At 50.3% G+C, this 25,308-nt stretch overlaps 1 protein-coding gene and 1 long non-coding RNA gene across 6 annotated transcripts; one reads left to right on the forward strand and one right to left on the reverse strand.

The window, feature by feature from the left end:
• Nucleotides 1–6: 6 nt before the first annotated feature.
• Fbxl19 (F-box and leucine rich repeat protein 19) lies at nucleotides 7–25,286 on the forward strand. 5 transcript variants are annotated; one of them, XM_090358029.1, is made up of 12 exons: nucleotides 7–73; nucleotides 583–1,054; nucleotides 3,629–3,829; nucleotides 6,149–6,292; nucleotides 6,416–6,502; nucleotides 6,599–6,817; nucleotides 7,341–7,502; nucleotides 9,428–9,939; nucleotides 18,380–18,543; nucleotides 18,629–18,790; nucleotides 23,574–23,792; nucleotides 23,896–25,286. In XM_090358029.1, the coding sequence occupies exons 2-12, from the start codon at nucleotides 1,013–1,015 to the stop codon at nucleotides 24,072–24,074; spliced, it is 2,091 nt and encodes a 696-aa protein (XP_090214155.1). In that variant the 5' UTR covers nucleotides 7–73; nucleotides 583–1,012; the 3' UTR covers nucleotides 24,075–25,286. The 5 variants fall into 5 exon arrangements, with proteins under 5 accessions (XP_090214155.1, XP_090214158.1, XP_090214159.1 ...); XM_090358032.1 differs by having other exon boundaries at nucleotides 7,341–7,373; XM_090358033.1 differs by lacking the exon at nucleotides 7,341–7,502.
• On the reverse strand, nucleotides 7,345–24,034 carry LOC150046243 (uncharacterized). The gene is made up of 3 exons (XR_016539651.1): nucleotides 23,866–24,034; nucleotides 12,559–12,697; nucleotides 7,345–7,738 (listed from the first exon to the last, which is right to left on the reverse strand). It is a non-coding gene; the product is annotated as an uncharacterized LOC150046243 (long non-coding RNA).
• Nucleotides 25,287–25,308: the final 22 nt, after the last annotated feature.

Below are 25,308 nucleotides of genomic sequence, written 5' to 3' on the forward strand. Positions count from 1 at the left end.
ACGTTGGTGAACCGTCTCCCGACTCCCGCCTCGGCTTCGCTTCGAGCTGGGTGTCCTCCTCCCCATCTTCCAGGTGAGGAAACCGAGGCCTGGCGATCGCCTCGGGCGCGGGAGGGGCCGTGTGACTGCAGAGCCCGGGGTGCGAGGCGCTCCAAGGGACCGCGTCCCGAGGCCTCTCCGGCGAGTCCCCACCCCTCCTCCCTGCTGCACGGGGACGGCTGCTTTCCTCCGAGAACCTTCCCCGAGGGCGGCGGGCGTTCCACATTCCGAGAGCGCCCCTGCGGCTCTCCCTCACCCGCACCGATCCCCCAGTGGTGACATCAAGTCTCCACTGGCGAGGGAAGGCGTGGACTACATTTCCCTGCAGACTGCTCAGAAAGGGGTGGTCAGGAGGAAAGGAAAGGAGCCTTTCCGTTTCCGTCCGCAAGCCGTTCGGCGTGTCCGCAGTGAAGCACGCAACTGTACAGCCCACGACCTGTCGGGAGTGCTCAGGAAGGGACTACGTCTCCCAGTAGGCATTGATGCAAGCGGCGGTCACTCGGCTGCCATCTTGACCGTAGTCCTCTCCCCCCGTTTCTGCAGGGAATAACCTTAGCATCCGAACTACAAATCCCAGGTTGCTGTGCTCTCCCTCCGGCCGCCATCCTCGCTGTAGCCCTCCCGCCCCGCTCACTTCCATTGTCTCGACCGAAGAGAACCGAGGGGAGCTGGGAAGACTGCAACTCCCGGCAGGCTTTGCGCCGGGGGTGCGGGCTTTTTGGTATTACCGGCGGGCGAGGTGCTCAAGGTGGCTGAATGGAGCGACCAGAAGAGGTTAGGTAGCCTGCCATCTTTATGGTAGTCTCTTTGTCCTCCTGGTTCCGCCATCCTTAAGAAACGATAGGAACTAGAAAACTACTGTTCCCATCGCACCGCTAAGATCGCCTGCTAGTCAGGTGTACGCCCCCCCTCCCGCCATCTTGCTTGTAGTCCTCGTGCCTTTTCACCTTTCTATTGTTCCTGACGAATAGAAATGGCAGCGGGAAAGCTGCAGATGGACTGCGACTCCCGTCAGGTACCACACACGCGGAGGGTTGTGGACAGGAGGGCGTGTGAGTGCCTGGGAAGGAGGTCGGGTTGGGGTAGAAGGCCATCTTGTTTGTAGTCATCCCTCCCGCTCCTCTTCTATGATCTTCAACGAGGAGCGTCCGTGCTGCTGGACTACAACTCCCGGGATGCTCGGCTCCCGGCGTGGCACTCCTTCCGCCATCTTGTTTGTAGTGCCCGCTGGTCTCTGTGTCCCGTTGTTCCCACGATAGGACCAGCTTCATAGGACTACAATTCCCGTCGTGCCCTGCACACGCTCGTCCTAGAAAGTGGAGGGTTGGGACAAGGAGGTGGTGGGGGCGGGGTTCCTTTGGGAGAAGGAGGGAGTGAAAAGGAGGAGGAGGAGGGAAGGGGAGGGAAGGGGGAAGAGAGGAGGAAGGAGGAAGGAGCTGAGGAGGGATGAGAGAGGCGACCAGGGCCCCGGGCCGGAGCAACGCGGGGCCGGGGGACCAGGGGGGCTGAGATACCCCAGTTGCCCTCTCCCCCTTTCCCTGCTCCCCTCCAACCTTTCCTTCTACCCTCCTGCTTGAGGAGGGGGTTTTATTCAAATTTTATTTAAATCCCTATCTCCCGAGGGTCGCGCGCTGGGGGGAGGGGGGAGGGCGGGGGCACGCGCGAGCTGGGGGGGGCGGGGCCGGCGAGGCTTCCTTCACCCCCCCCTCCTCCATTCGCCCCGAAGCCGTAGGGCAGGGGGCCGCAGTCCAGGGGCGGGCCCAGGGGAGGGGGGCAGGTTACAGCGACCCCCCCCTCCCCGGGAACCGGCGGTGGGCGGGGCTTGAACCCCGGAAACGGTGGGGGGGCCCCAGGATAGTCACTGGACCCCTGGGCAGTGGGAGTCGGGAAGGGGCCAGTTAAAGGGCCGGGGGCGCTGGGGAGAGGCGGGGCGGGGTGGGGGGAGGGGAGCCGGGACTCGGACCCGGGGCTGAGTGGGGCCCGGGCAGAAGCTGAGCATCCTGCGTCCGAAAAGCCCCCGTTGGTCTGGGGGGGCTGAGGGACTGAGCCCCCCAGAGCAGGACCTCCCCCTGGAAGGGCTGCGCCGCAGCCCGTGGGAGGGCCTCGCTCCCGGCGCCCCCAGTCTCCATTCGCCGCCGTCCCGGCCTCCGCCGGAGGGAGGGGCCGAGCGCCCTCGGGGGGCCGTGGACCCCGGCGTTCAGAGCGTTCCGCGCCCCGCGCCGCCCGGCCCCCCCGCCGCCGATGGCCGCCGACCCGCCGGGAGCTGCCGAGAAGGGAGAGATGGCTCCCGGGACACGTGTGAGGTGGGTTCGTGCGGCTCCTCCTCACCCCCCAGACCCGGGCAGCTCCCACTCCCATTCATCCTCAGCCCAGCCTCTGTCTCCCTTCCCCGCCCCCAGCTTCACCCTCCCTTTGCTCCAAACTCCTCATCTCCAGCCCTTTTTCCTTCAGCCTCAGCCCTGGGGAGTTGGTCTTCCTTCCCAGACCCTGCTTCCCTTGCAGACCCCTCACCCCTGCCTGCAGTCGTCGTCCTTTAGGCCCCTCCCCTGGAGCTCTGGAGGGCCCCTTATCCCGGTGGATGGGTCTGGAAATCCCTGGAAAGGGGGTATCTGGGGTAAGCCTGGCTAGGAAGGGACCCCTCCAGGCCTGCTGAGTCTGAGTGTGGGATCTTGGAGGATCTGGTTTCCATGGGCAGGGCCGCCCCAGGGATTCCAGACGATTAGGGATGAAAAGCAGCCTGGTAAACTGGAGATGCCAGGGAGGGGGGGAACCTAAGTCTGGGCCCACCTTGACTTCTATAGAGGTGTCAGGCTGGGTTTTAGAATCTTAGTGAGCCTGGGAGTTTGCCCAGATTGACCTGAGGGATCCTAGAGGATGTCTTGGAGCAGAGGAATTCTGCCCCGAAATGAGAAGTTGAAATCTTAGACTGAGAAGGAACTGAAGAGCCATCTCTAGGGTCCTAGACCCCTGAGAAGCTGGAGGCAGAGTGGGTCATTTAGAAAAAGGGGCCAAGGGTCCCATTGGATCTTGTAAGAGTTTGTCAGATTTGAGGAGAGGAGAGATTGGATGGCAGTTACCTAAGAAAAAGAGAGATAAGAAAGTCAGGTGCTTCCTCCCACCCTAGAACCTGGAGATAAATCTGAGCAGGCTTAGATTGGAGAGAGCCTGGGTGTTCAACATTTGGGTAAGAGTTGGGACCTTCCTGAGGTAATTACACAGACAGGAGCTCTTGGTCTTTCCAGGGAGCTTTGGCTTGAGGACCTCAGAGGCGTGGCTTAGGAACCTCAGAGGTGCAGCCCAGTCTTTGTCCCTCCCCTCCTCACTGCACTTGGGAAGGGACACTAAAGAAGTGTTTGGGAGAAGAGGTCAGGAAGCCAGTTTCTGACCTGGACTTCCAGAGAAGACCAGCAGCAGAGGGAACTCAGCCTTGAGGAGAAGAAGCAGTCCCCTACCCTCAGTGACACACTGGAGAATGACCCCTTGACCTGCTGTTTAGGAAGAGAAGCTCTAATTGCCCAGGGTTGAGAATAGTTGCCTGAAGTCTCCTAACCCAGTACACCCAGCTTACTCTTCTGTTTTCTACTTACAGCCCTCGGCGTTGCTGACGCCCCCAATGTCGTCGAGCAGCCGGGGACCGGGGGCCGGAGCGCGCCGACGCCGAACCCGCTGCCGCCGCTGCCGGGCCTGTGTGCGAACTGAGTGCGGGGATTGCCACTTCTGCCGAGACATGAAGAAGTTTGGGGGGCCCGGGCGCATGAAGCAGTCGTGCCTGCTTCGGCAGTGCACTGCGGTGAGTTCTATCCCACCATGTTGGCTCTTTGGGGGCCTTGGACATATTTTCCTAAGTATATGTAAGAGTTGCTGCTTGTCTAATGCGTTTACTTCCTATTTTTACTCACTGATTTACTTAAGTTGTTCGTTTTTGACCTTACAGTGATCCCTTACGTATCACTGGTAGTTATACTCCAGAGACCCCCAGGTTAGGAGAAAATCTGCAAAATAGCAATCCCATGCTCTGTCTGTAGTGGTTCACTTATTGCTGCTTCTTGGTTTTCACCTATTGTGGGATCTGGAATGTAACTCCCATGATAGGTGAGGAATAACTATTTAAGTATGTTTTTTAAAAACCTGCAATACAGTGAAGCCGAGATAAGAAAACCAGGAAATAGCAAGGAATGACTGTATCTCCAATGGGGACAATGTTAGGGTTCACAGAAGAGTGGGCCTCAGGGCTGCCTTCACTCTTCCCAGCTCTCGGACTCAGCTGCTGTGAAAGCTTAGCTCTAATGGATGGCTCCCCAGGTTTATCTGTGCACAAGGGATCGATCCCCATTTCCAGACCTGGTCTCCTAGGAATAGCTCTTTACTCATTCTCTCATTTGTGTGTGTGTGTGTGTGTGCATGTGCACGTGTGCACGTGTGTGCACATGCACACGCGCATGTATTAGAGATTAAACTTAGGGCCTTATTGCTTTCCCTGAGCTTTTTCACTTGAATCCCATGATGTACCTCTTGGGCCATAGTTCCACTTCCATCTTTTTGCTGGTTAATTGGCAATTAAGAGTCTCATGGGCTTTTCTACCTGGGCTGGCTTTGAACTGTGATCTTTAGATCTTAGCCTGCTTGGTAGCTAGGGTTACAGATGTGAGCCAATGGCTCCTAGCATCTCTCTCACTTCATAACCCATCAGGATGGTCTTGGAGTTGAAGTCAGGTTCCCCCATTGTTTGACCTTGAGCAAATCACTTTGAGTATCATGTACCTACTCTTTAAAATGCTTCCTTTGGCTGGGAAGGTGGCTCAATAGTAGAGTGGTTACTTAGCATGCATGAAGCCCTGGGTTTCATTTCTCAGTACCACATACACAGAAAAAGCCAGAAGTGATGCTGTGGCTCAAGTGGTTGTTGAGCTCTAGCTTTGAGAAAGCCCAAGGACAGCACTCAGGCCCTTGAGTTCAAGCCCCAGGACTGGCAAAAAAAGGTAAGAAAAAAAAAAGTTTCCTTTGGCCAGGTATGTGGCCTAGTGGTAGAATGCTTGTTCAGCATGCACAAAGCCCTGGATCTGATTCTCCAGTACAACATATGCAGAAAAAGCTGAAAGTGGCCCTGTGGCTCAAGTGGTAGAGCATTAGCCTTGGGGGGTGGGGGGGAAGCCCAAGGACAGTGCCCAGGCCCTGAGTTCAAGCCCCAGAACTGGCAAAAAAAAAAAAAAAAATTTTTTTCCCATTTGCTGACTTGTAAAACTTAAAACAAAATCATGTGTATGAATATGGCTAGTACAAGGCCCAGCACACAGTAGGTATAGAGGAAATATGGATTTCCTCCTTGTCTTCCTTATCCTTTCAGTGTCCCTGGGCCCCAGAGAATAGTCCTCCAGCAGTCATGAGGAGCCAGCTGCATCCTGCACTCCCTCCCCACATCACCACCTCCCTCTTCCTCCAGCACTCTTTTTCCTGGTTCAGCTTTTCACCCCTCAACATGTCTCCTCCCTTTTTCCAACCCTTGCCTCATTTTCCTGCTCCTCCTTTCCCTCTGTATCTTTGTTGATCTTAACTCACAACTTTCAGCATCCCTGGTGTGACTCTTGTTACCATTGTCTTCCCCAAAGTCACATTATCTGAAGTGTTCCCATTTTCTCTAGGACTAAGCAGCTGGCTTCAGTGTTCCCAGGGGTCTTGCCAAAATTGGGCTCACTGAAGGATCTAGAAGCTGCTCTTGGGTTGTCCACGGAGCAGCCTTTGAATGACTGTAAACTCCTGTCTATCTGTTCTGAATGTTTTTGTCCTCTTTGCTGCCTGTTTTCCCTCTCCTTCCCAAGCCCACTATACTTTCTGGGTCACACTGGCTTTGGCTCCAGTTGTAATAGTCACCACAGTGGTAACTTATGTATCTAGTGCTCCTTCTGCATTATTCCATTCCTATGATAGTCCTGTAGATATTTGACCCCATTTTACAGATGCAGAAATGGAAACTGAAGTTAAGTCAGTCAAAACAAACAAATTTGGAATTTGACCCAGCTTGGTCCATGGATTCATAGCCACACCCAGTAGTTGTCTCCAGAAATAAGTCTCGTGCTTTGGAAATCCTTAATGCCTCCTCCTTCCTCAACAGCCCGTGCTCCCACATACAGCTGTGTGCCTCTTGTGTGGTGAGGCTGGGAAAGAGGACACAGTAGAGGGAGAAGAAGAGAAATTTGGTTTGAGCCTCATGGAGTGTACAATCTGCAATGAGATCGTCCACCCTGGCTGCCTGAAGGTAATAGCCCTGGGGATCTTGGGGCCTGGGGCAGGGCAAGGGGGTAGAGGGAGTAAGGAGGTACGCCATGCTGCTTCTGGGCTGATGGACATCCTCCATCCATTTCTGCTCTCCTGCCTACAGATGGGGAAGGCTGAGGGTGTCATCAATGCAGAGATCCCCAACTGCTGGGAGTGCCCTCGCTGCACCCAGGAAGGCCGCACCAGCAAGGTAGGCAGTGTCTGGGCTGAGTTGGGTATTTGGCTCTGGAGTTGGTAGGGGCTCTGGAATTGAATATGGCCTCACCCCCAACCTCTGCTCTCCCAGGATGCAGGTGAAGGGCCAGGCCGCCGCAGGGCTGACAACGGAGAGGAGGGCGCGAGCCTAGGGAGCGGGTGGAAGCTGACTGAGGAACCACCGCTTCCTCCACCCCCGCCCAGGCGCAAGGGCCCTTTACCTGCTGGGCCACCCCCTGAGGATGTGCCTGGGCCCCCAAAACGGAAAGAGAGGGAGGCAGGGAATGAGCCCCCGACCCCAAGGAAAAAGGTGAGCTGTAGGGCATGCTCACAGGACTAGCCTGAGGAATTCTGGGGGCTGTAGTTCTGGTTTATTCATTTATTTATTTATTTTTGGAAAGGGGTAATCATGAGAAGGCACACTTTGGGCCCCCCCCCCAGGGGTCTTGGGGAAATGTAGTTTAAGAGTAGTCTAGGATAGATGAAGCATGCTTACTGTGGAAGAGAATTACAAGTGAGGAGGAACTGGCTCAGCCTGGAAGCTTTGGGAGTCAGTCCACAGTGTTTTAGGGAGGAGGTGAGAGCATGCTCAGACTAACTGCTACAGAGGAGGAGGGAGGGGCTGGAAAGAGCCTGAGGGAAAAGAAAGGAGTTCAGAGCATGCTCAGTGAGCCAAGAAACTTGATTGCGAGGCGAGCATGCTCCAAGTTCTTCCTGGGATGGAGCTTCTGGGATTTGTAGTCTTAAGAGGCAGGCATGGACCTTATTTTTATGAGCAGTGAGGACCTAATGGGGTCTCTTCCTTCCCCCATATCTCCTTCTTGACCTGGTAGGTGAAAGGAGGCCGAGAGAGGCACCTGAAGAAGGTGGGTGGAGACGCCTGCCTCCTCCGAGGATCGGAACCAGGCGGCCCCGGCCTTCTGCCCCCCAGGGTTCTGAATCCAAGCCAGGCATTCTCATCTTGCCACCCTGGGCTCCCTCCCGAGAACTGGGAGGTGTGCCGGGGACCTCCTTCCTCCCCCTCCCATCTTTCCTTGTCCCACCCTCCACCAAGGAGACAGATCTATCTTGCCCATTCCTGCTGACTTGGTCCTGCACCCATCCTCCAGTGGTCATCTGGATCCCCGGGAAGAGTTGGGTTGGGAGAGTGGGCTGTATCCAGGCCACAAAATCCCTTACTTTGAAGAACCCTCAGGATTTTATCTGGTCCATTTGCCTCATCTTTCCAAGCCTGAAAGGGAAAAAGAACTGAGTTCAAATTTCTGCCCAATCCCTGACTCTGAGATCTTAGCCACTTGCTAGTTGATCTGAGCCTCAGTTTCCTCATCTGCAAAATGGAGATGAAGTTAATAGGCCCATTTCACAGCAGTATTTAAGTCTAACAAAGTACATGAGCTTTCAAAAGTATGGAGTTTACCTAGATTCAGGGGAAATGAGGCCCCAAGAGTTTAAAAGAATGGATAGGCATGATTATACATACTTGTAATCCCAGTATCCAGGAGGCAAAGGCAGAACCACTAGTTCAAGGACAGCCTGGGGCTACAAAGTGAGACATTGTCTCAAAAAACAAAAAAGATTTGCCCAAGATTACATACATCAAAGCTAGAATTCAGATGTTGTTACTTTGTACTCATGCTCTAAATACAAGTTCTGCCTGGCTGTATTCTGCAGGTCCTACTTCTACTTTTTTTTTTTTTTAGCCTTTTTTTTTAGACTTGAACTCAGGGTCTGAACTCTATCCCTGAACTTTTTTTTTCCTGGTTAGTCATGGAGCTTGAACTCTGGGCCTGGGCACTGTCCTTGACCTCTTCAGCTCAAGACTAGCTTTCTACACTGTAAGCCCCAGCATGACTTTTGGTTTTCTGGTGATTAATTGGAGATAAGGGTCTCATGGTCTTTTGTACCTGGGCTGGCTTTGAACCATGATTCTCAGACCTTAGCCTCTTGAGTGACTAGATTACAAGTATGAGACACTGGAGTCTGGCCCTGAGCTTCTTTTGCTTAAAACTAGCACTCTACCATTGAGCCATAGCACCACTTCTGGCTTTTTCTGTTTATGTGGTACTGAGGAATCAAATTCAGGGTTTCATGCATGCAAGGCAAGCATTCTTCTGCTAAGCCAACTTTCCAATCTGTCTCTTCCCCCAATTTTTTTTTTTTTTTTTTTTTTTAATGCTGATCCTAGGGCCTGGGCACTGTCCCTGGGTTGTTTTGCTTACCACTTGAGCAGCCACAGCGCCACTGCTGCCTTCTTGATATTTAATTGGAGATAAACATTTCACACATTTTCCTGCTGAGTCTAGCTTTGAACCATGATTCTCAGATCTCAGCCTCCTAAATAGCTATGATTTCAGACATGAGCCACCAAAACCCAGTCATTTGTTAGTGTGTAACCTTGGGTAAGCCATTTAGTCTTTTTGAGCCTCAGTTTCTTCATGTCTAAAGAGGGTGGACCAAGTTACCACCACATAGAGAATGATGAATGAGGACTCAGTCAGTGAGCCAAGTATGGGCCACACAGGGCCAGAGGGTCATAGTTATTCCCATGTTGTAGAGCAGCTACTTGAAATAGTCCAGTCTAGCCATTCCATGCCCTAGATAATGGAGGGGCTTCCTTAGTTTGCACCAACTGAATAGGCAAGCCAGCACTCAACACGTGGTCTTTGGCTATTGTCTCTTTCTGCTTTGGGAAGTTCATGATCCATTGGAACTTGTGAAACTTTAAATTTGTGAATGGGTGCCTCCATATTCCACATGAGGAAACTGAAGTCCAATGAGGGTCAGGGTATCACATTATTTGAGAGCAGTTTGGAACTCAGGACTGGCCCCTAGGCTGTTCATTCAACCCCTGGTGAGTCCTTGTGGGTGGGGGTGGGACAGTGTTCCAGGCCCTAGAACAGCTTTGTCTTGTCTCTTGCAGAAACCAAAGCCACCTTTGGCCTCTGCTGAGGGCCCAGCAGTGCCATCCCCATCACCACAGAGAGAGAAGCTAGAGCGTTTCAAGCGGATGTGCCAGCTGCTAGAGCGGGTGCCTGACACCTCTTCTTCCTCATCGGACTCAGACTCAGACTCAGACTCATCAGGCACATCCCTGAGTGAGGACGAGGCCCCTGGTGACACCCGGAACGGGCGCAGGCCAGCCCGGGGCAGCTCTGGCGAGAAGGAGAACCGTGGGGGGCGACGAGCTGTGCGCCCTGGCAGTGGGGGGCCCCTGCTCAGTTGGCCCCTGGGCCCTGCCCCACCACCCCGGCCTCCACAGCTGGAGCGGCATGTGGTGCGACCTCCCCCTCGAAGCCCTGAGCCTGACACACTGCCTTTGGCTGCTGGATCCGACCACCCCTTGCCCCGAGCTGCCTGGCTGCGTGTCTTCCAGCACCTTGGGCCCCGAGAGCTGTGTGTGTGCATGCGAGTCTGCCGGACCTGGAGCCGCTGGTGAGTGCCATGCCACTTGCCTAATAGGTCTCTGCTCTCTCAGGGCCTTGGCCTAGCACAGTGTGTCCTTATCACAGTGTGACACTTTTTATGGTTAATGGGGCTCAGCTGGCCTTCTGCTTGTGAGCTCTTCTAACCTTCCACACCTGTGAGAAGGATATTAGTATCCTTTTTCCAGATGAATCTGAAGTCTGAGGTCATGTAGAAAGAAAGTGGTAGAACTGGGAATTTTGAACCTACATTTCTTCTCTCAATAGTGGCTGTTGATTACATGGAGTATGTACCAAACATAATGTTCTGGGCTGTCCCACAGTGTCTTCCTTCATGGTCCTTCTTCTGAGAACAGCTGACTCTTGGTTCCATTTGCACGTGAAACCTTTGCTGGGGTAGCCCTTGCCCTCTCTAAATTAGCCACATGAACTCAGCCTGTCCTCTGACCCCTCCTTTCTCCCTTTCCCCAAGGCCTCTTGAGAAATGTTGATCATGCTGCGCCACTGTCCTCTCTGATCCTGCCCTCCCTCTCCTCCTTGCTTTCTCTTTATCTTCCTCCTTCCTGCTATCCAACTCCCACAGCACTCTGTTCCCATGGTGGAATACACAAAGTCCTTCAGCATGACAAGCCTTCATTCATTTACTCATTTTCATGTTCCCATTAGTAGTTGGGGTAGGGACACATATTGTATCCGTTTTATCTCTTCTGTTTCTACCACAGAACAAAGGGATGTTTTCAGAGATGTTTTATTAAGTAAGTAAATTCAGATTCTTTTCCAGCACACACTGTGGACCAGGCATCCTGTCTACTGTTGAGCACTTTACAAATAGTGTAGTTAAAGCCAGGTGTGGTGATACATGCCTAGAATACCAGCATTTGGCAGACTGAGGTGGGAGGATTGAGAGTACAAGAGTTTGGGCTTCATATTGAGACCCTCTCGCATACAGAAAGAAAAAAGGAAAAGGTTTAGTTGATTTGTTCCCCATAAAGCAGCAAATGTAGAACACTTGTAGCTGTAGCCAAGTTAATAGCTGGATTCAAAACTTCAATCTTCTTTCTTTGGGACAAGGCCTGAAAGGCCACTCCTTGCTTGCCCCTTTGGTTTCTGTGGAGCCAGGAGACCTGAGTACAGGTTCTAAAGACAAATTCCTGTAGACTTTTGTTCTCCTTGTGATGAGTGGTGTGCCCTTGGGCTGATTTCTTAAGCTCCCCAGGCCTCAGTCTCTTTTCTCTTTCTCTCCCCCCCACCATTCCTCTCTCTCTCTCTCTCTCTCTCTCTCTCTCTCTCTCTCTCTCTCTCTCCTTCTTCCCCCTGCTTTCTGTCTCTTTTTTTTCCTCCCTTTCTTTTGACTGTACTGAAAGGCCTGTGGTTACTGATTAGGAACTCTTAAACTAGAGTCTGAAACTCAGCCTCCTCCCCCCTCCTTTTTTTTTTTTTTTTTGGCTTTAGCTATTTTCCCCCAGGGTTGGCCTCAGACTGTATCCTTCCTCCTCCCACCTATTGCTCCACCATAGCTGAGGTACAGGTATGCACTACTACATTAGTCCCTAGGCCTCTAGTTTTCTCATCTGTAAGTCTAGGATAATCAGAACTCTCAACTTTCATGTTGTAGCGTTTTTGTTGAGTATTACATTTAGAGAACTGTGCAAAGTACTTAGGAAGTAAAAACCTCTTCAGAATCTCAACTGTAATCATCCTTTTTTTTTTTTTTTGTCAGTTGTGGGGCTTGAACTCTGGGCCTGGGCACTGTCCCTGAGCCCTTCAGCTCAAGACTAATACTCTCCCACTTTGAGCCACAGCGCCACTTCCTGTGATCATCATGATTGACCTGTTACTAATACTTATTGAAAGCTTAGCCTTTTGGTCCTTTGCACATAGCTCTGGGGCCTTCAAAAGCTCCCAGTCCATCTGCAACATAGAAACAGTTATGGAAGTTGTTGAGATTACCAGTGGGAGATGTTTGCTCTGTGCTTGGCATTGTGGGACCCAGAACTAAAAGAAAATGACGGGCTGGGAGTTTGGCCTAGTGGTAGAGTGCCTGCCTAGCATGCACAAAGACCCGGGTTCGATTCCTCAGTACCACATACATAGAAAAAGCCAGAAATGGTGCAGTGGCTCAGGGTAGAACAGTAGCCTTGAGGAAAGCCCAAGGACAGTGCTCAGGCCCTGAGCTCAAGCCCAGGACTGGCAAAAAAAAAAAAAAAAGAAAATGACCTGATATTTGCCTCAGGGAGAGACTTATGGCTTCAAGGAGACCAAAGAGGCTGGGCCTTCCTCTCTGGTTCCAGTATGGGCTTTCAAGCCTAGCAGCTGTGAGTTTCATCAACTGTGCTTATGTGGCTGTACTCACTTTTCTCATTTGTAGTCTGGGGTGCGTATTAATGGAGTGGTATGTTGGTATCCGCAGTCCAGCATACCAAAATCAAGGTTGCTCAAGTTATTTATGTGAAATGGTGTAGTGTTCACATATAAACTATGTCTATGTCGCATGTCTTCCTATACACTTTATTTCTAGATTACTTAAAATACCAAGTACAGGGTAAACTATGTTTCTATACTGTATTTGTAGTGTAGAGAGTAACAAAAAAATATCAGTTTTGGGTCTATGATGGTAGGCTATACTTACCTTATGATATTAAATGAGGTATTCCTGCAAACACTTAGCTAGTGCCTTAGAAAGTACTTGTCACATAGTGCAGAGGATAAGCAGATCAAGGTATAGAGATCCACAGTCAGGAAGGAAGCAGGTCAGGAAGCCTTGCCAGCTGGGCATAGAAGAAACAACATTGGAAGAGCTTCAGGTTGAGAACTTTTTTTTTTTTTTTGCCAGTCCTGGGCTTGAGCTCAGGGCCTGAGCACTGTCCTTGGACTTTCTCAAGGCTAGAGCTCTACCACTTGAGCCTCAGCACCACTTCCGGCTTTTTTCTATGTATGTGGCCCCAAGGAATCGAACCTGGGTCTTCATGCATGCTAGGCAAGCACTCTACCTCTAGGCCAAACTCCTGGCCCAGGTTGAGAACTTTTAAAGGAAAATGGCTTCGGTTTGGTGGCTTTGGCTTTTGGGGTCAGCAAGGTATATCTCAGTGGGGTTTATGGCCTGTAAGCTTAGGGATCATAGTAGAGCAGATTCCAGGGAAAAGTGAAAAGTTCACATTTGACTTGTGTACTGTGCAAGCCCTGGCAGCCAATCACATAGAATTGGGTCTGGGTCTACAAAAAAAGGTACAAGTCTGAGAATTTTCAACCTGTAGGGTAGCAGCTTCAATGGAGAGAGCAGAGAACAGGATGTGACTTTCCAAATTAGAGAAAATGCAGCCCAAGAGTTGAAAGAACCAAGGATTTAAGGTCCCCTCAGTGGTACATGTTGCTGAGAGAGATTGACCAATAGGTGGCAGTTGGATTTGGCTACAGTAAAGCCTTGGTGAGCTGGAGTTGTAGCACATCCCTAATAAGTAGAAGAAGCCCCTATGATCCATCCCTAGCACCAGTACTACTACAAAAGAGGGGCAGGCAGTAGGAAAGGGAAGACCAAAGACCTTATGGTGTCAAGGACATCAGTTCTGAGACAGGGACTTGATCTTTTGTTGCTATGTTCCTGGTTTCTAGGATGGCAGTTGACATTCAGTAGGATACCAAAACAACATTTACCAAATGAATGAAAGTGAGAAATCAGGATAGAGTGTAGAAAGAAGGAGTAGAGGGTGGAGCTGAAGAGTTGTAGGTGGGAGAACAGGAAGTTGCAGGCTTTCCTGTCTGGTGGCTTTCTTCCATCTCTCCTAGAACTGCAAAGCCAAGAGAGGGGAGAGGGCGGGCAGAAGAGTGTGGAGGTGGTGTTGAGATACAAGGAAGACAAGTGAGCTGGAGCTTTCATGGCTGTGGGCAGAGAAGGCGGCCAGGAACAGCCTGGATGGAACACAGTGTCAAGGCCAGGTGTGGTTTGGGAGTAAAGGCCAGAGATGGATACATTGAAGGGCACTGGTGGTGTTGGGAGCCTGAGAACTCTGAGAAGGAAGAACTAGCTGTGGGCGGTGCCCTGGAGGCAATGAGCTTGTAGCAAGCAGGTCAGGCTGGCCCAGCCCTGTGTTAGTTTCTTGGGGAGCTTCTTTAAAAAGAGTTTTTGGAATCAGAATGTAGAAATTCAAGTGGGCCTAAAAGACTGATGAGTTGGTCAGAGGATAGACTGGCCTCATGAGAAAATAAGTGAAAACTTGGATACTCAAGTCTTGCCTCTCCAGGATGTGAGCATACCCTGGCTCATAAAAATGCTTCCCGCCATTTGTCTCAGCTTCCAAAGAACCAATCCCAGTTATCCTCAGTGAACTCTCAACACCCTTAGGGTAGGCACTAACTGCTTCCCTTAGTAGTGAGTGTTAATGCAAAGATCAACACGAGGGCATGTAGATAGAAACTGATTATTAGCACTGTAACCATTGTCCTTAACATTACCACAATGATTCAATTATTACCCTTCATTCCCACCATTTTAGTTGCATAGATATTTCCACCTAGACATGAGATCTGCTCTCTTCTTCCCTCTCCTGGCTGGGACAAAAGCTGCTCTTCTCACAGACTAAGCTCAGGCATTATCTTTATGGGATGCCTCCTCTGTTTTTGTCCATAAGCTGATTTAATGTTTCTCTTACCACCTGCTTTTCCCTCAGTGGATGCTAGGCCTTCAGCAATTGTTGTTCCGAGGTTTAGTCCCAGGTTTAGTATGAAACTGGCTCCAGCCAAGAAAGGATCAAGGAGGGTTGGGATGTAGCTCAGTGGGCAAAGTGCTTGCCTAGCAAGTGCAACCTCCTGAGTTCGATCCCCAGTACAGAGGGAGAGAGAGGGGGAGAGAATATCAGGGAGACTTGCTGGAAATAAAGGAGCTGAGCCTTCAAGAGTATTCTGAATTAGAGCCAGGCACCAATTAGAGCTCATGCTCATAATCCTAGCTACTTAGGATGTTGAGATCTGAGGACTCCTGGACATAAGTAATCTTTCCTGAACGCAAAGGGCATACAGATAAGTGTCACCCTGTCCATCCCATAGCACTTCTGAGTGACAGAAAATTATGAATTATGGCTTAATCCTTCTATTAGGTTTGAAAAGGAAGCTCTTCCTTTGAACACTGCTGAGTCTTTAACACCTCTCTAAATTAGTTATCTTGCTGATGAACAAAAATTGTGTTTTGTAGGGCTTGAACTCTGGGCCTGAGCTCTTCAGCACAGGCTAGTGCTCTACCATTTTGAGCCACAGCCTCTCTTCCAGTTTTCTGGTGGTTAATTGGAGATAAGAGTCTCATGGACTTTCATGCTGGACTGGGTGAACTTCGGTGCCCTGGCTGGGTTTGAACCCTGATCCTCAAATCAGCCTCCTGAGTAGCAAGGATTGCAGGCATGAGCCACCAGTGCCTGGCTTTTTTTTTTTTTTTTTTTTTGCCGGTCCCTGGGACTGAACTCAGGACCTGGGCACTGTCCATGAGCTTCTTTTGCTCAAGGTTAGCACTATCACTTGAGCCACAGCGCACTTATGACTTTTTCTGTTTATGTAGTACTGAGGAATCGAACCCAGGGCTTCACGAACACTAGGCAAGCACTCTACCACTAAGCCATATTCCCGGCCCCACAAAAAATGGTGGTGATCCCAGCTAATCAGGGGGCTGAGATCTGAGGATTGCCATTCAGAGCCAGCCTGGGCATTAAAGAAGAGACTTTTTTTTTTTTTTTCCTCCAGTCCTGGGCTTAAGCTCAGGGCCTGAGCACTGTCCTTGGATTTTTCTCAAGGCTAGAGCTCTACCACTTGAGCCTCAGCACCACTTCCAGCTTTTTTAAGTATGTGGTACTGAGGAATTGAACCCAGGTCTTCGTGCTTGCTAGGCAAGCACTCTACCACTAGGCCAAACTCCTGGCCCAAGAAGAGACTCTTATCTCCAATTAATCACTAGAAAATGGGAAGTGAAGTGTCTTTGTGGCTCAAGGAGTAGGGCTGTAGCATTGAGCTGAATAGCTCAGGGACAGCTTTCAGGCCCAGAGTTCAAGCCCCATGACCCCCCCCCACACCCACACACACACACACACACAAAGTGACTTAAAAACCAGAGCAAGCCAGCATGGTGGCTCATGTCTGTAATCCTAGCTACTAAAGAGGCTGAAATCTGAGGACTAAGGTTCAAAGCCAGCCCGGGCATGAAAGTCTCTGATAGTCTTATCTTCAGAGAACCACAAGTGGCACTGTGACTCAAGTGGTATAGCCCTCTTATCTCCAATTAACCTCTTGGCTTGAGAGTTGGGTGGTAGCCTCGAGCTGACCAGTTCAGGGAAACCACCCAGGCCCAGGGGTAGAGCGGTAGGTAGCCTTGAGCTGAAGAGCTCAAGGACAGCACCCAGGCTGAGTTCAAGCCCCATGACCCACAAAAAAAGAAAAAAAACAACAACACACACACAAAACAGGGGTTGGCAGTTGGCAGTTTGGCCTAGTGGTAGAGTGCTTTCCTAGCATGCACGAAGACCTGGGTTTGATTCTTCCGTACAGCATACTTAGAAAAAAGCTGGAAGTTGTGCTCTGGTTCAAGTGGTAGAGCTCCAGGCTTGAGATAGCCCAGGGACAGTGCCCAGGCCCTGAGTTCAAGGCCCAGGAATGGCAAAAAAAAAAAAACAAAAAACAGCAGCCAGGTGCCCGTATCTCACACCTGTAAATCAGTAGGTGGTTGGGATCTCCAGTTAACCACCAGAAAACTGGAAATGGAGCTGTAGCTCAAAGTAGTAGAACACTGGCTTTGAGTAACAGACTTCAGGGAAAAATGCGTAGACTCTGAGTTCAAGTTCATGACTGACCAAAAAACAAACAGAATTTCATAATTTTGTTTTGCTGTGTTGCCCACGGTGGACTCAAACTCATGGACTCAAGTGATCCTGACTGGGTCTCTAATAGCTGGGGTTACAAATGTGTGTCAGCATATCTGACTGTGTGTGTGTGTGTGTGTGTATGTGTGTGTGTGTGTGTTTTGAACTCAGGGCCTGGGCACTATCCCTGAGGTCTTTTGCCCAAGACTAGCATTTTATCACTGAACCACAGTCCCACTTCCCGTTTTATAGTGGTTAATTAGAGATAAGAGTCTCACATACTTTCTTGCTGGAGCTGTCTTTGAATGGTGATTCTCAGGTCTCACCCTCTTTTTTTTTTTTTTTTTTTTTGCCAGTCCTGGGCTTGAGCTCAGGGCCTGAGCACTGTCCTTGGACTTTCTCAAGGCTAGCGCTCTACCACTTGAGCCTCAGCACCACTTCCGGCTTTTTGCTATGTATGTGGTACCGAGGAATCGAACCCGGGTCTTCGTGCATGCTAGGCAAGCACTCTACCACTAGGCCAAACTCCCAGCCCTGGTCTCACCCTCTTAAGTAACTAGGATTTTAGGCATATGCTCCCAGCACTCAGCTTATTTATTTATTTTTCCTGGTCCTGGGGCTCAAACTCAGGGCCTACACACTGTCCTTGAGCTCTTTTGCTCAGGCTAGTGCTTTACCACTTGAGCCACAGCCCTACTTGGGCTTTTTCTGAATAGTTTATTAGTTTCCTTGGTGAAATAAGTTTAGGAAGTCCTTTTCCCATTCACTTCATGTTGGACTAGGTAAGGTTCTTAGAGTACTTGACTCAGGAAACATTTAACTTTGTTCAGACCTTATCTTTCTTTGTGGCTTTGATACAAGGGCCTTGCCAGACGTTCCATAATGTTGAGGATGGATGCAGAATGGTATGAGTGAGGTGTTGTGGGAGGGCTTGGGTCTATAGAAATGCTAAGTAGTTGATTCACTGAAAACATGTGCCATGAAAAACAAACAAAAATGCTGCACTTTGCAACTGATAATGTATGAAAAGGCCAAGTTTTCCCTTGATGAGCTTATATTCTACTTGGAGGAACTCAGCAACTTAGTAAAGAGAAAAATGTCAGGGCAATAAGTTAAGCATTTGGGCAGCTGGCTATCAGATGGCAGAGATTAGAAGAGGTAAGAAGTACCGGAGAGCAAGAAGCCCAGAAGTCCAAAGGTAGGGGACTGGGGGCTACTTTCACATCCCTTTGGCATGACATCAAATAGTGTGCACAGTGTTTGTGTAGTTGTTTGGCAAAATGCTTTATGAGCTGTAAGGCCTACAAACCATAATTACCTCATTTGATCTTATAGTAGCCCTGTGGGGCAGGCAGAGTCTGGATCATTATCTTCATTTTATAAAAGGAGACCTTTTAGGCCCAGGGAGAGGAATGGACTTGCCCAGGGTCTCACATTTAGTTAGTTAGGATTGGAGTGGTATCCTAAACCCAGGGCTTTTGGCTGGTGGCCAGGAGCTTCTTGCCACTTGGTGTCTGTGTGGGCCAGGAGAGAACTGGGGTCCATTGTTGGGAATGTGGGATTTGTGAGCTCAGAGAACTGAGGCTCAGGTCTCTGTCTCCCCCATGTGGCTCATAGGTGCTATGACAAGCGTCTGTGGCCTCGGATGGACTTGAGCCGTAGGAAGTCTTTAACCCCACCCATGCTCAGTGGGGTAGTTCGACGCCAGCCCAGGGCTCTGGACCTCAGCTGGACAGGTGTCTCCAAGAAGCAGCTCATGTGGCTTCTGAATCGACTGCAAGGTAAGGCAGGTGTTAGGCAAGAGAGGGTAGAACAGGGGGCTGGCTGGGGATAGAATCCTCCTAATATCTGCTTCTAACTCCCCAGGCTTGCAGGAGTTGGTGCTCTCTGGCTGCTCCTGGCTCTCTGTCTCTGCCCTGGGCTCAGCCCCACTGCCAGCCCTACGGCTCCTGGACCTCCGTTGGATCGAAGACGTAAAAGACTCCCAGCTCCGAGAATTGCTGCTCCCTCCACCAGACACCAAACCAGGTGTGGCCTCTTTGTCAGTGGAGTAGTTTGGACAAGGGCCTCTAAGGTGTCTTCTGACATGCTAGGTGTTAAGGTGTTTGAAGAAAGGGGAGAACTCCTGAGTTTGGATAGAAAGGACTATCTTGGCCAGTGTTAATTCATTCCTCTGCTGTGTGCTTTGAACTAAATCTTGAAAGAATGGGGTTTTCCCAGAGAGAGCAAGGAGCCATGATGAGAGCAGTTTAATGGGACAGGAGGCCTATATTGGCAGAGGGGAATTCTGAGAATAGGCCAACACTTTCTCTGGTCTCCATCTCTCCTCCAAACTGGACCCAAAGGAGCCATACAGGATACATCTGGGGTCAGGAGTATGGCCTCGTGATAGAGTGTTTGCCTAGCATGTACGAAACCCTGGGTTCCATTCCTCTGTAGCACATATACAGAAAAAGCCAGAAGTGGTGCTATGTCTCAAGTGATAGAGCACTAGTCTTGAGACTAGTGTTGACAAAAAAAGAAAAAGAATTTCTGGACTCTGAAAGTTTTTCTGTCCTCCTTCTCCCTGCCCAGCTGGCATTCATACAAGCTTTGAAAAGGGTGTAGGAAACAAGGTTCTTCCTATTTCTTTTTTGCCAGTCCTGGGTCTTAAACTCAGTTTCTGAGCACTGTTCTTGGGCTTTTCTCTACCACTGGAGCAACAGCACCACTTCCAGCTTTTTCCTATATATGTGGTACCAAGGAATTGATCCTGGGTCTTCGTGCATTCTAGGTGAGCACTCTACCACTTAGGCCAAACTCCTGGCCCCTCTTCCTATTTTCTAAATGAGGCACTAGAGGCCTGGCTGACTCAACAAGTGGTTGACTATTGTAAGTCACATAGGCTGAGCTAGGACAGATTTTTCTGTTGAGATGGCTTTGAACTACAATCATCAGATCTTAGTCTCCTGAGTAGTTAGGATTACAATCAGCAGCACCTATTGAGTTTTTTAGTTTGTTTGATTTTTTTCTGTGTGTGTATGTGTGTGTTGGTCCTGGGGCTTGAACTCAGGGCTGGACACTGCCCTTCAGCTTTTGTGTTCTAGGCTAGTGCTCTACCATTTGAGCCAGAGCTTCACTTCTGGCTTTTTTGGTAGTTTAGTGGAGATGCGAGTTTTGTTTTGTTTTGTTTTGTTGGCGGGGGGTAGGTCACAGGGCTTGAACTCTGGGCCTGGGCATTGTCCCTGAGCTCTTCAGCTCAAGGCTACCACCCTACTCTTGAGCCAAGCCCTACTTCCCATTTTCCAGAGGTTAATTGTAGATAAGAATTTCAGGTCCTTTTGTGTCTGAGCTGGCTTTGAACCTTGATCCTCAGATCTCAGCTTCCTGAGTAGTTAGGATTACAAGTGTGAGCCATTGTGCCTGACGAGTCTCAGGTTCTTTAGTGCCTAAGCTGGTTTTGAACCACAATCCTCAGATCTTAACCTTCTGAGTAGCTAGGATTGCAGCCACCGCTCCCCCCCGTGAGATAAGAATCTGGTGGCTCACGCCTTAATCCTAGCTACTCAAGAGGCTGAGATCTAAGGATTGCCATTCGAAGCCAACCCAGGCAGAAAAGTCCCTGTGAGACTCTTTTTTTCTCTCTTTCCTTCTTTTTTTCCTCCCTTCTCTCTCTCTCTCTCTCTCTCTCTCTCTCTCTCTCTCTCTCTCTCTCTCTCTCTCTCTCTCTCTCTCTCTCTCTCTTTCTTTCTTTTGCCAGTCCTGGGGTTTGAACTCAGGGCCTGAACCCTGTCCTTGGACTTTTCTCAAGGCTGGAGCTCTACCACTTGAGCCATAGCTCCACTTCCAGCTTTTTTTCTATGTATGTGGTACCGAGGAATCAAACCCAGGTCTTCATGTATGCTAGGCAAGCTCTCTACCACTAGGCCAAACTCCCGGCCCACTTCCAGCTTTTTGCTAGTTAATTAAAGATAGAAATTTCATGGATTTGTCTGCCAGGGCTAATTCTAAGCCTGGAGGCCTTCTGTCCCTCTCATAGCAGCTTGTGAAGACATTTTACTCCCTGGATTTTTTTCTTCTGCCTCATGTATTTCTCTTTTACCTTGTTCATATTTTCTTTTTCTTTCTTTCTTTTTTTTTTTTTTTTCTTGCTAGTCCTGGGGACTGAATTCATGGCTTGGGCATGCTCCTTGAGCTTTCTCAAGACTTGCCTTGATCATATTTTCAAGCCATTGAAGGCCTAGCTAAATGCCACTACCACAGGAAAGTCCTCCCTGATCTATGCTCCTTTGTCCGCAAGGCCTCAGGGCTCTCTTAGTGGCCTTTGGCTCTGGCCCATTTATAAACATTCCTCTGAGGGCTTCTTGCTCCTCAAAGATAAGGAGTGGACTGGCTGAATGCCCACAGAGGTGGGCTTTAGGTAGACAACTCATGTGTTGGAGCTAGTCATTAAGAACTGGAAGTAACCATCATACTACTGCCAGTCATTGGCAGGTGGGAATTGCAGTCCTGTTGCTTAATCTGACAGGTTCTCAATTTCTTTATAAAAATGTCCTTTTATACTACTAGTCATTCATAAGAAAAATGGCAGTACCCTGCAGATTCCTTAAAGTCCTTTTTAAAGACTAATCTTGAATCTTGATGTAATGGAGATTCTCTCAAAGCTAAGCTGGTACTGGTACCTCAAAGACAGATAGTATTGTGGTAAGATTTTTAGATTTAGTCACCAGGTCTTGCTGTCTGTCTCTGATATAATGTTTGTAATCATATGATCAAGACACGGGGCTTTGCTATCTGAGCCTTAGTTTTCACAGCTATAATCAGGGATGATGATCCCATTGATGTCAGGTTTTTTTTTTTTTTTTTTTTTTTTTTTTGCCAGTCCTGGGAGTTGAACTCAGGGCCTGAGCTCTGTCCTTAAGCTTTCTCAAGGCTAGATCACTTGAGCCATAGCACCATTTCCAGCTTTTTTGCTAGGTATGTGGTACCAAGGAATTAAGCCTGGGTCTTTGTGCATGTTAGGCAAGCACTCTACCGCTAGGCCAAACTCCTAGCCTCTTATGTGAGTTTTTAAAGTGTGGTTTCCAATCCAGTGACATCATCATAGGAAAACTTGGTAGGAAAAAAAAAAAAAACCTAAGCTAGCCAGATTGATGCAACACTGGGTCAGCAGTCCAGTCCTCAGTGGACACAAGCTTCTGAGAGCCAGTAACTTGGAAGAAAGGCAGACTGTGTGCTCTGATGAGATGATGGGAAGGCTAGGGAGTTTGTTATGCATAGGTGGCTATGTGGCAAATCTCTTTTGGGGGAAAGTTTTGGAGTTAGGAGCCCAGAGTTAAGATGTTATAGAAATAGTCTGTCTGGGCAGGGCGTGGTGGCTCACGCCTATAATCCTAATTACTCAGCAGGCTGAGATCTGAGGATCAAGGTTCAAAACCAGCCCAGGCACAAAAGGACCTGAGGCTCTTATTTCCAGTTAACATCTAGAAAATGGGAAGTAGGGCTTAGCTCTAGGTTAGGGTAGTAGCCTTGAGCTGAAGCACTCAGGGACAGCACCCAGGCCAAGTTCAAGCCCCATGGCCCACAAGAGAGGAAGGAAGGAAGGAAGGAAAAAGAAAGAAAGAAAGAAAAAGAAAGAAAGAAAATTGTGTCCAAGCTGGACGCACTGGCTCACCCCTATAATCCCATCTACTCAGGAGGCTGAGGATTGAGGTTCAAAGCGCAGGCCCAGAGTTCAAGTCGCACAACCATAAAAAAAGGGGGGGGGGATGTTCTGCCTAAGAGCAGACTAATTTGAAGTACTTTCAGAGTTTCTAGTGAAGGAGGTGGCCATCACATTTGTATTTGAGAGTGGCTGTCTGCAGGTGCTAGGAGGAAGAAAGAATGAAGGAAGTTCACTCTCAGTTCAGGAAAGAGTGGAGAGGCAGTGGAGCCAGGGTTGATAGTCCCCTTTAGAATTGTTCTTGTGTGGGCCGGGAGTTTGGCCTAGTGGTTAAAGTGCTTGCCTAGCATGCACAAAGACCCGGGTTCGATTCCTTGGAACCACATATATACAAAAAAGCCAGAAGTGGTGCTGAGGCTCAAGTGGTAGAGTTCTAGCCTTGAGAAAGTCCAAGGACAGCGCTCAGGCCCTGAGCTCAAGCCCAGGACTGGCAAAAAAAAAAAAAAAAAGAATTGTTCTTGTGTACAGCCAGACGATCGTGGCTCACTCCTGTCATCCTAGCTAGAGATCTAAGGATTGTGGTTCAAAAGTCCATGCACTAAAGTCCATGAGACTCTTATTTCCAATAACCACCAGAAAACCAGAAGTGGTGCTGTGGCTCAAGTGGTAGAGCAGTAGCCTTGAGCTGAAGAGCTCAGGGACAGCGCCCAGGCCAAGTTGAAGCCCCACACCTGACCAAAAAAACAAAACAAAAAAAAATGGTTTTCATGTGTAGGACAAATAGCTGACAATGTCAGGGGATAGAACAATAGCTTTTTTAATCCAATATTCATGGATCTGACATTCTCATGGGGGGAGCAAAAGATTTCTAAGTAAAGATGTATATAGTATGTCAGATGCTGAGAAAAGGGCAGAATGCAGGGACGTGGTGGGAGTGTGAGCAGCGCTCTGGCTTCAAAGGGCTCATGGGAGAGGTCTTGTGGGGGTGATGGGAGCAATGGACAGATTCAGGAGAAGAGCAAGCCCCTGGGAGGTCAGCAAAGGGAGGTTCACATGTGGGAGCAGGTACAAGAGAGATGGAGAGGAATGTGGGTGAGGAAGACAGAAGTTTGGGTGCCTTGATGCAGAGGTGGGGGGGTAAAGTGTGCTGATTCTTCTCTTCCTGCCCAGGGCAAACAGAGAACCGTGGGCGGCTACAGGGGGTGGCAGAGCTGCGCCTGGCAGGCCTGGAGCTCACGGATGCCTCCCTGCGGCTCCTGCTGCGCCATGCTCCCCAGCTGAGTGCCCTGGACCTTAGCCACTGCGCCCATGTTGGGGACCCCAGTGTCCACCTCCTCACAGCTCCCACTTCCCCACTCCGAGAGACCTTGGTACACCTCAATCTTGCTGGTAAGCACTGTTCCCTGTCCTTCTTGCTGACCTACTGGCTCTTATGACTCTTGTCTATCACCTCCTCTCCTACCTGGACTCAGATGCACTGTGCCATCCCCAGGTTGCCACCGCCTCACGGATCACTGCCTCCCATTGTTCCGTCGCTGCCCACGTCTTCGCCGCCTTGACCTGCGCTCCTGCCGCCAGCTCTCACCTGAAGCTTGTGCTCGTCTGGCAGCTGCCGGGCCCCCAGGCCCCTTCCGCTGTCCAGAGGAGAAGCTGCTTCTCAAAGACAGCTAGTTGGGTGCCCCCCACCCTCCCTTCCCCAGGACTCACCAGGAGACTGAATCTCAGCCTTCATTTCACCCCCTGCTGGGAGGCCAGGTTACCCCCATCCACCCTTAGTACTTGGGATTCCTGAGTTTTATGACTTGAGATTCCTGCCGAGGGACTCCAGCCAGCTTTCCCCCTTTTCTTCCCCTGTGCTGATATCTCTGGGGGTCTCTCCTCATCTCCACCCTCTTCCACCTGCTTCATTGTCCATCCCTTGGGGGGGGGAGTGGGTCAGAGGAACTGGGGAGTGCTGAGCCAAAGGGATGGTGGGAGGGGGGTTAGGTGCAAGTCTAAGCTGGGGAGAATGGGAAAGGGTATCTGCACACAGATACCGGGAGCCAGGGGGATGGGGGAGGTGGAGGATGGGTGGGGGAGGGCAGAAAGCAGACCACCAAGGGAACAGGGAATGAAGGCCAGATACTTGGAGTTGGGGGTGTGGGATGGAGCAAAAAAGGGAAACCAGAGAAGCGACTAGGATTCAGGGGTCAGAGGTAGGGGCTCCAGGAGCCAGGCAGTGGCAGGGCTGAGTGGGTTGGGAAATGACAAGAGCAGTTTCATGGGCAGTAGCATCCCCTCTGGGAGGTCACCCTTCTACTTTCCCCCTGCTCAGATTTCATTTCCTCCCCCCCACCCTGAATCCTTGAACGTCACTGAAAATGGCAGCTATTGCGAGGAGTGGGGGCCACGGGTGTGTTTGCTGTTAAGCTCGTGGCCCAGGGGAGTGGTGAGGGGTACCCCAGCCCCTTGCCTGCTTCTCCGCACAATACTTGAACATTCATCTGTACTGAAGTGTTACTTGAACCGGGGGAACCTCGGACCTGGGGGAGCCAGAGTGTGATGGGCCTGGACCAGCTTGGCTCTTCCCACTCTTTCATCGTCATGGAAACTTGTATCCTATTTGCCCAGGGAACTGCCACTCCTGATTGCCATGGAAATAGCAGCCAATGGACACCTCCTGATGCCAGTGCTAAGGCTGGAAATGGCCCCTCTCAGTTGCCATGGGAACTTAGTAACAGACTCTTGGCCCTTTACCCCAGCCCCTTCTTCCAGCGTGGGGGCGGGGCCTCGGGAGCCAGAGGGAGGAGTTGGGGCCAGGTCCTGCCCCCAGCCCAGGCCTCGGGGAAGCCGGGTTGTACCATGTAGGGGAGGGGGGAAATCTATCCACATACCTCAGGTAACAGGGAGGTGCGCGGGTGGGGGG

This window comes from Megascapheus bottae, chromosome 25, assembly GCF_031878675.1.
Source record: "Megascapheus bottae isolate mThoBot1 chromosome 25, mThoBot2.hap1, whole genome shotgun sequence".
NCBI classification, from domain to species: Eukaryota; Metazoa; Chordata; class Mammalia; order Rodentia; family Geomyidae; genus Megascapheus; species Megascapheus bottae.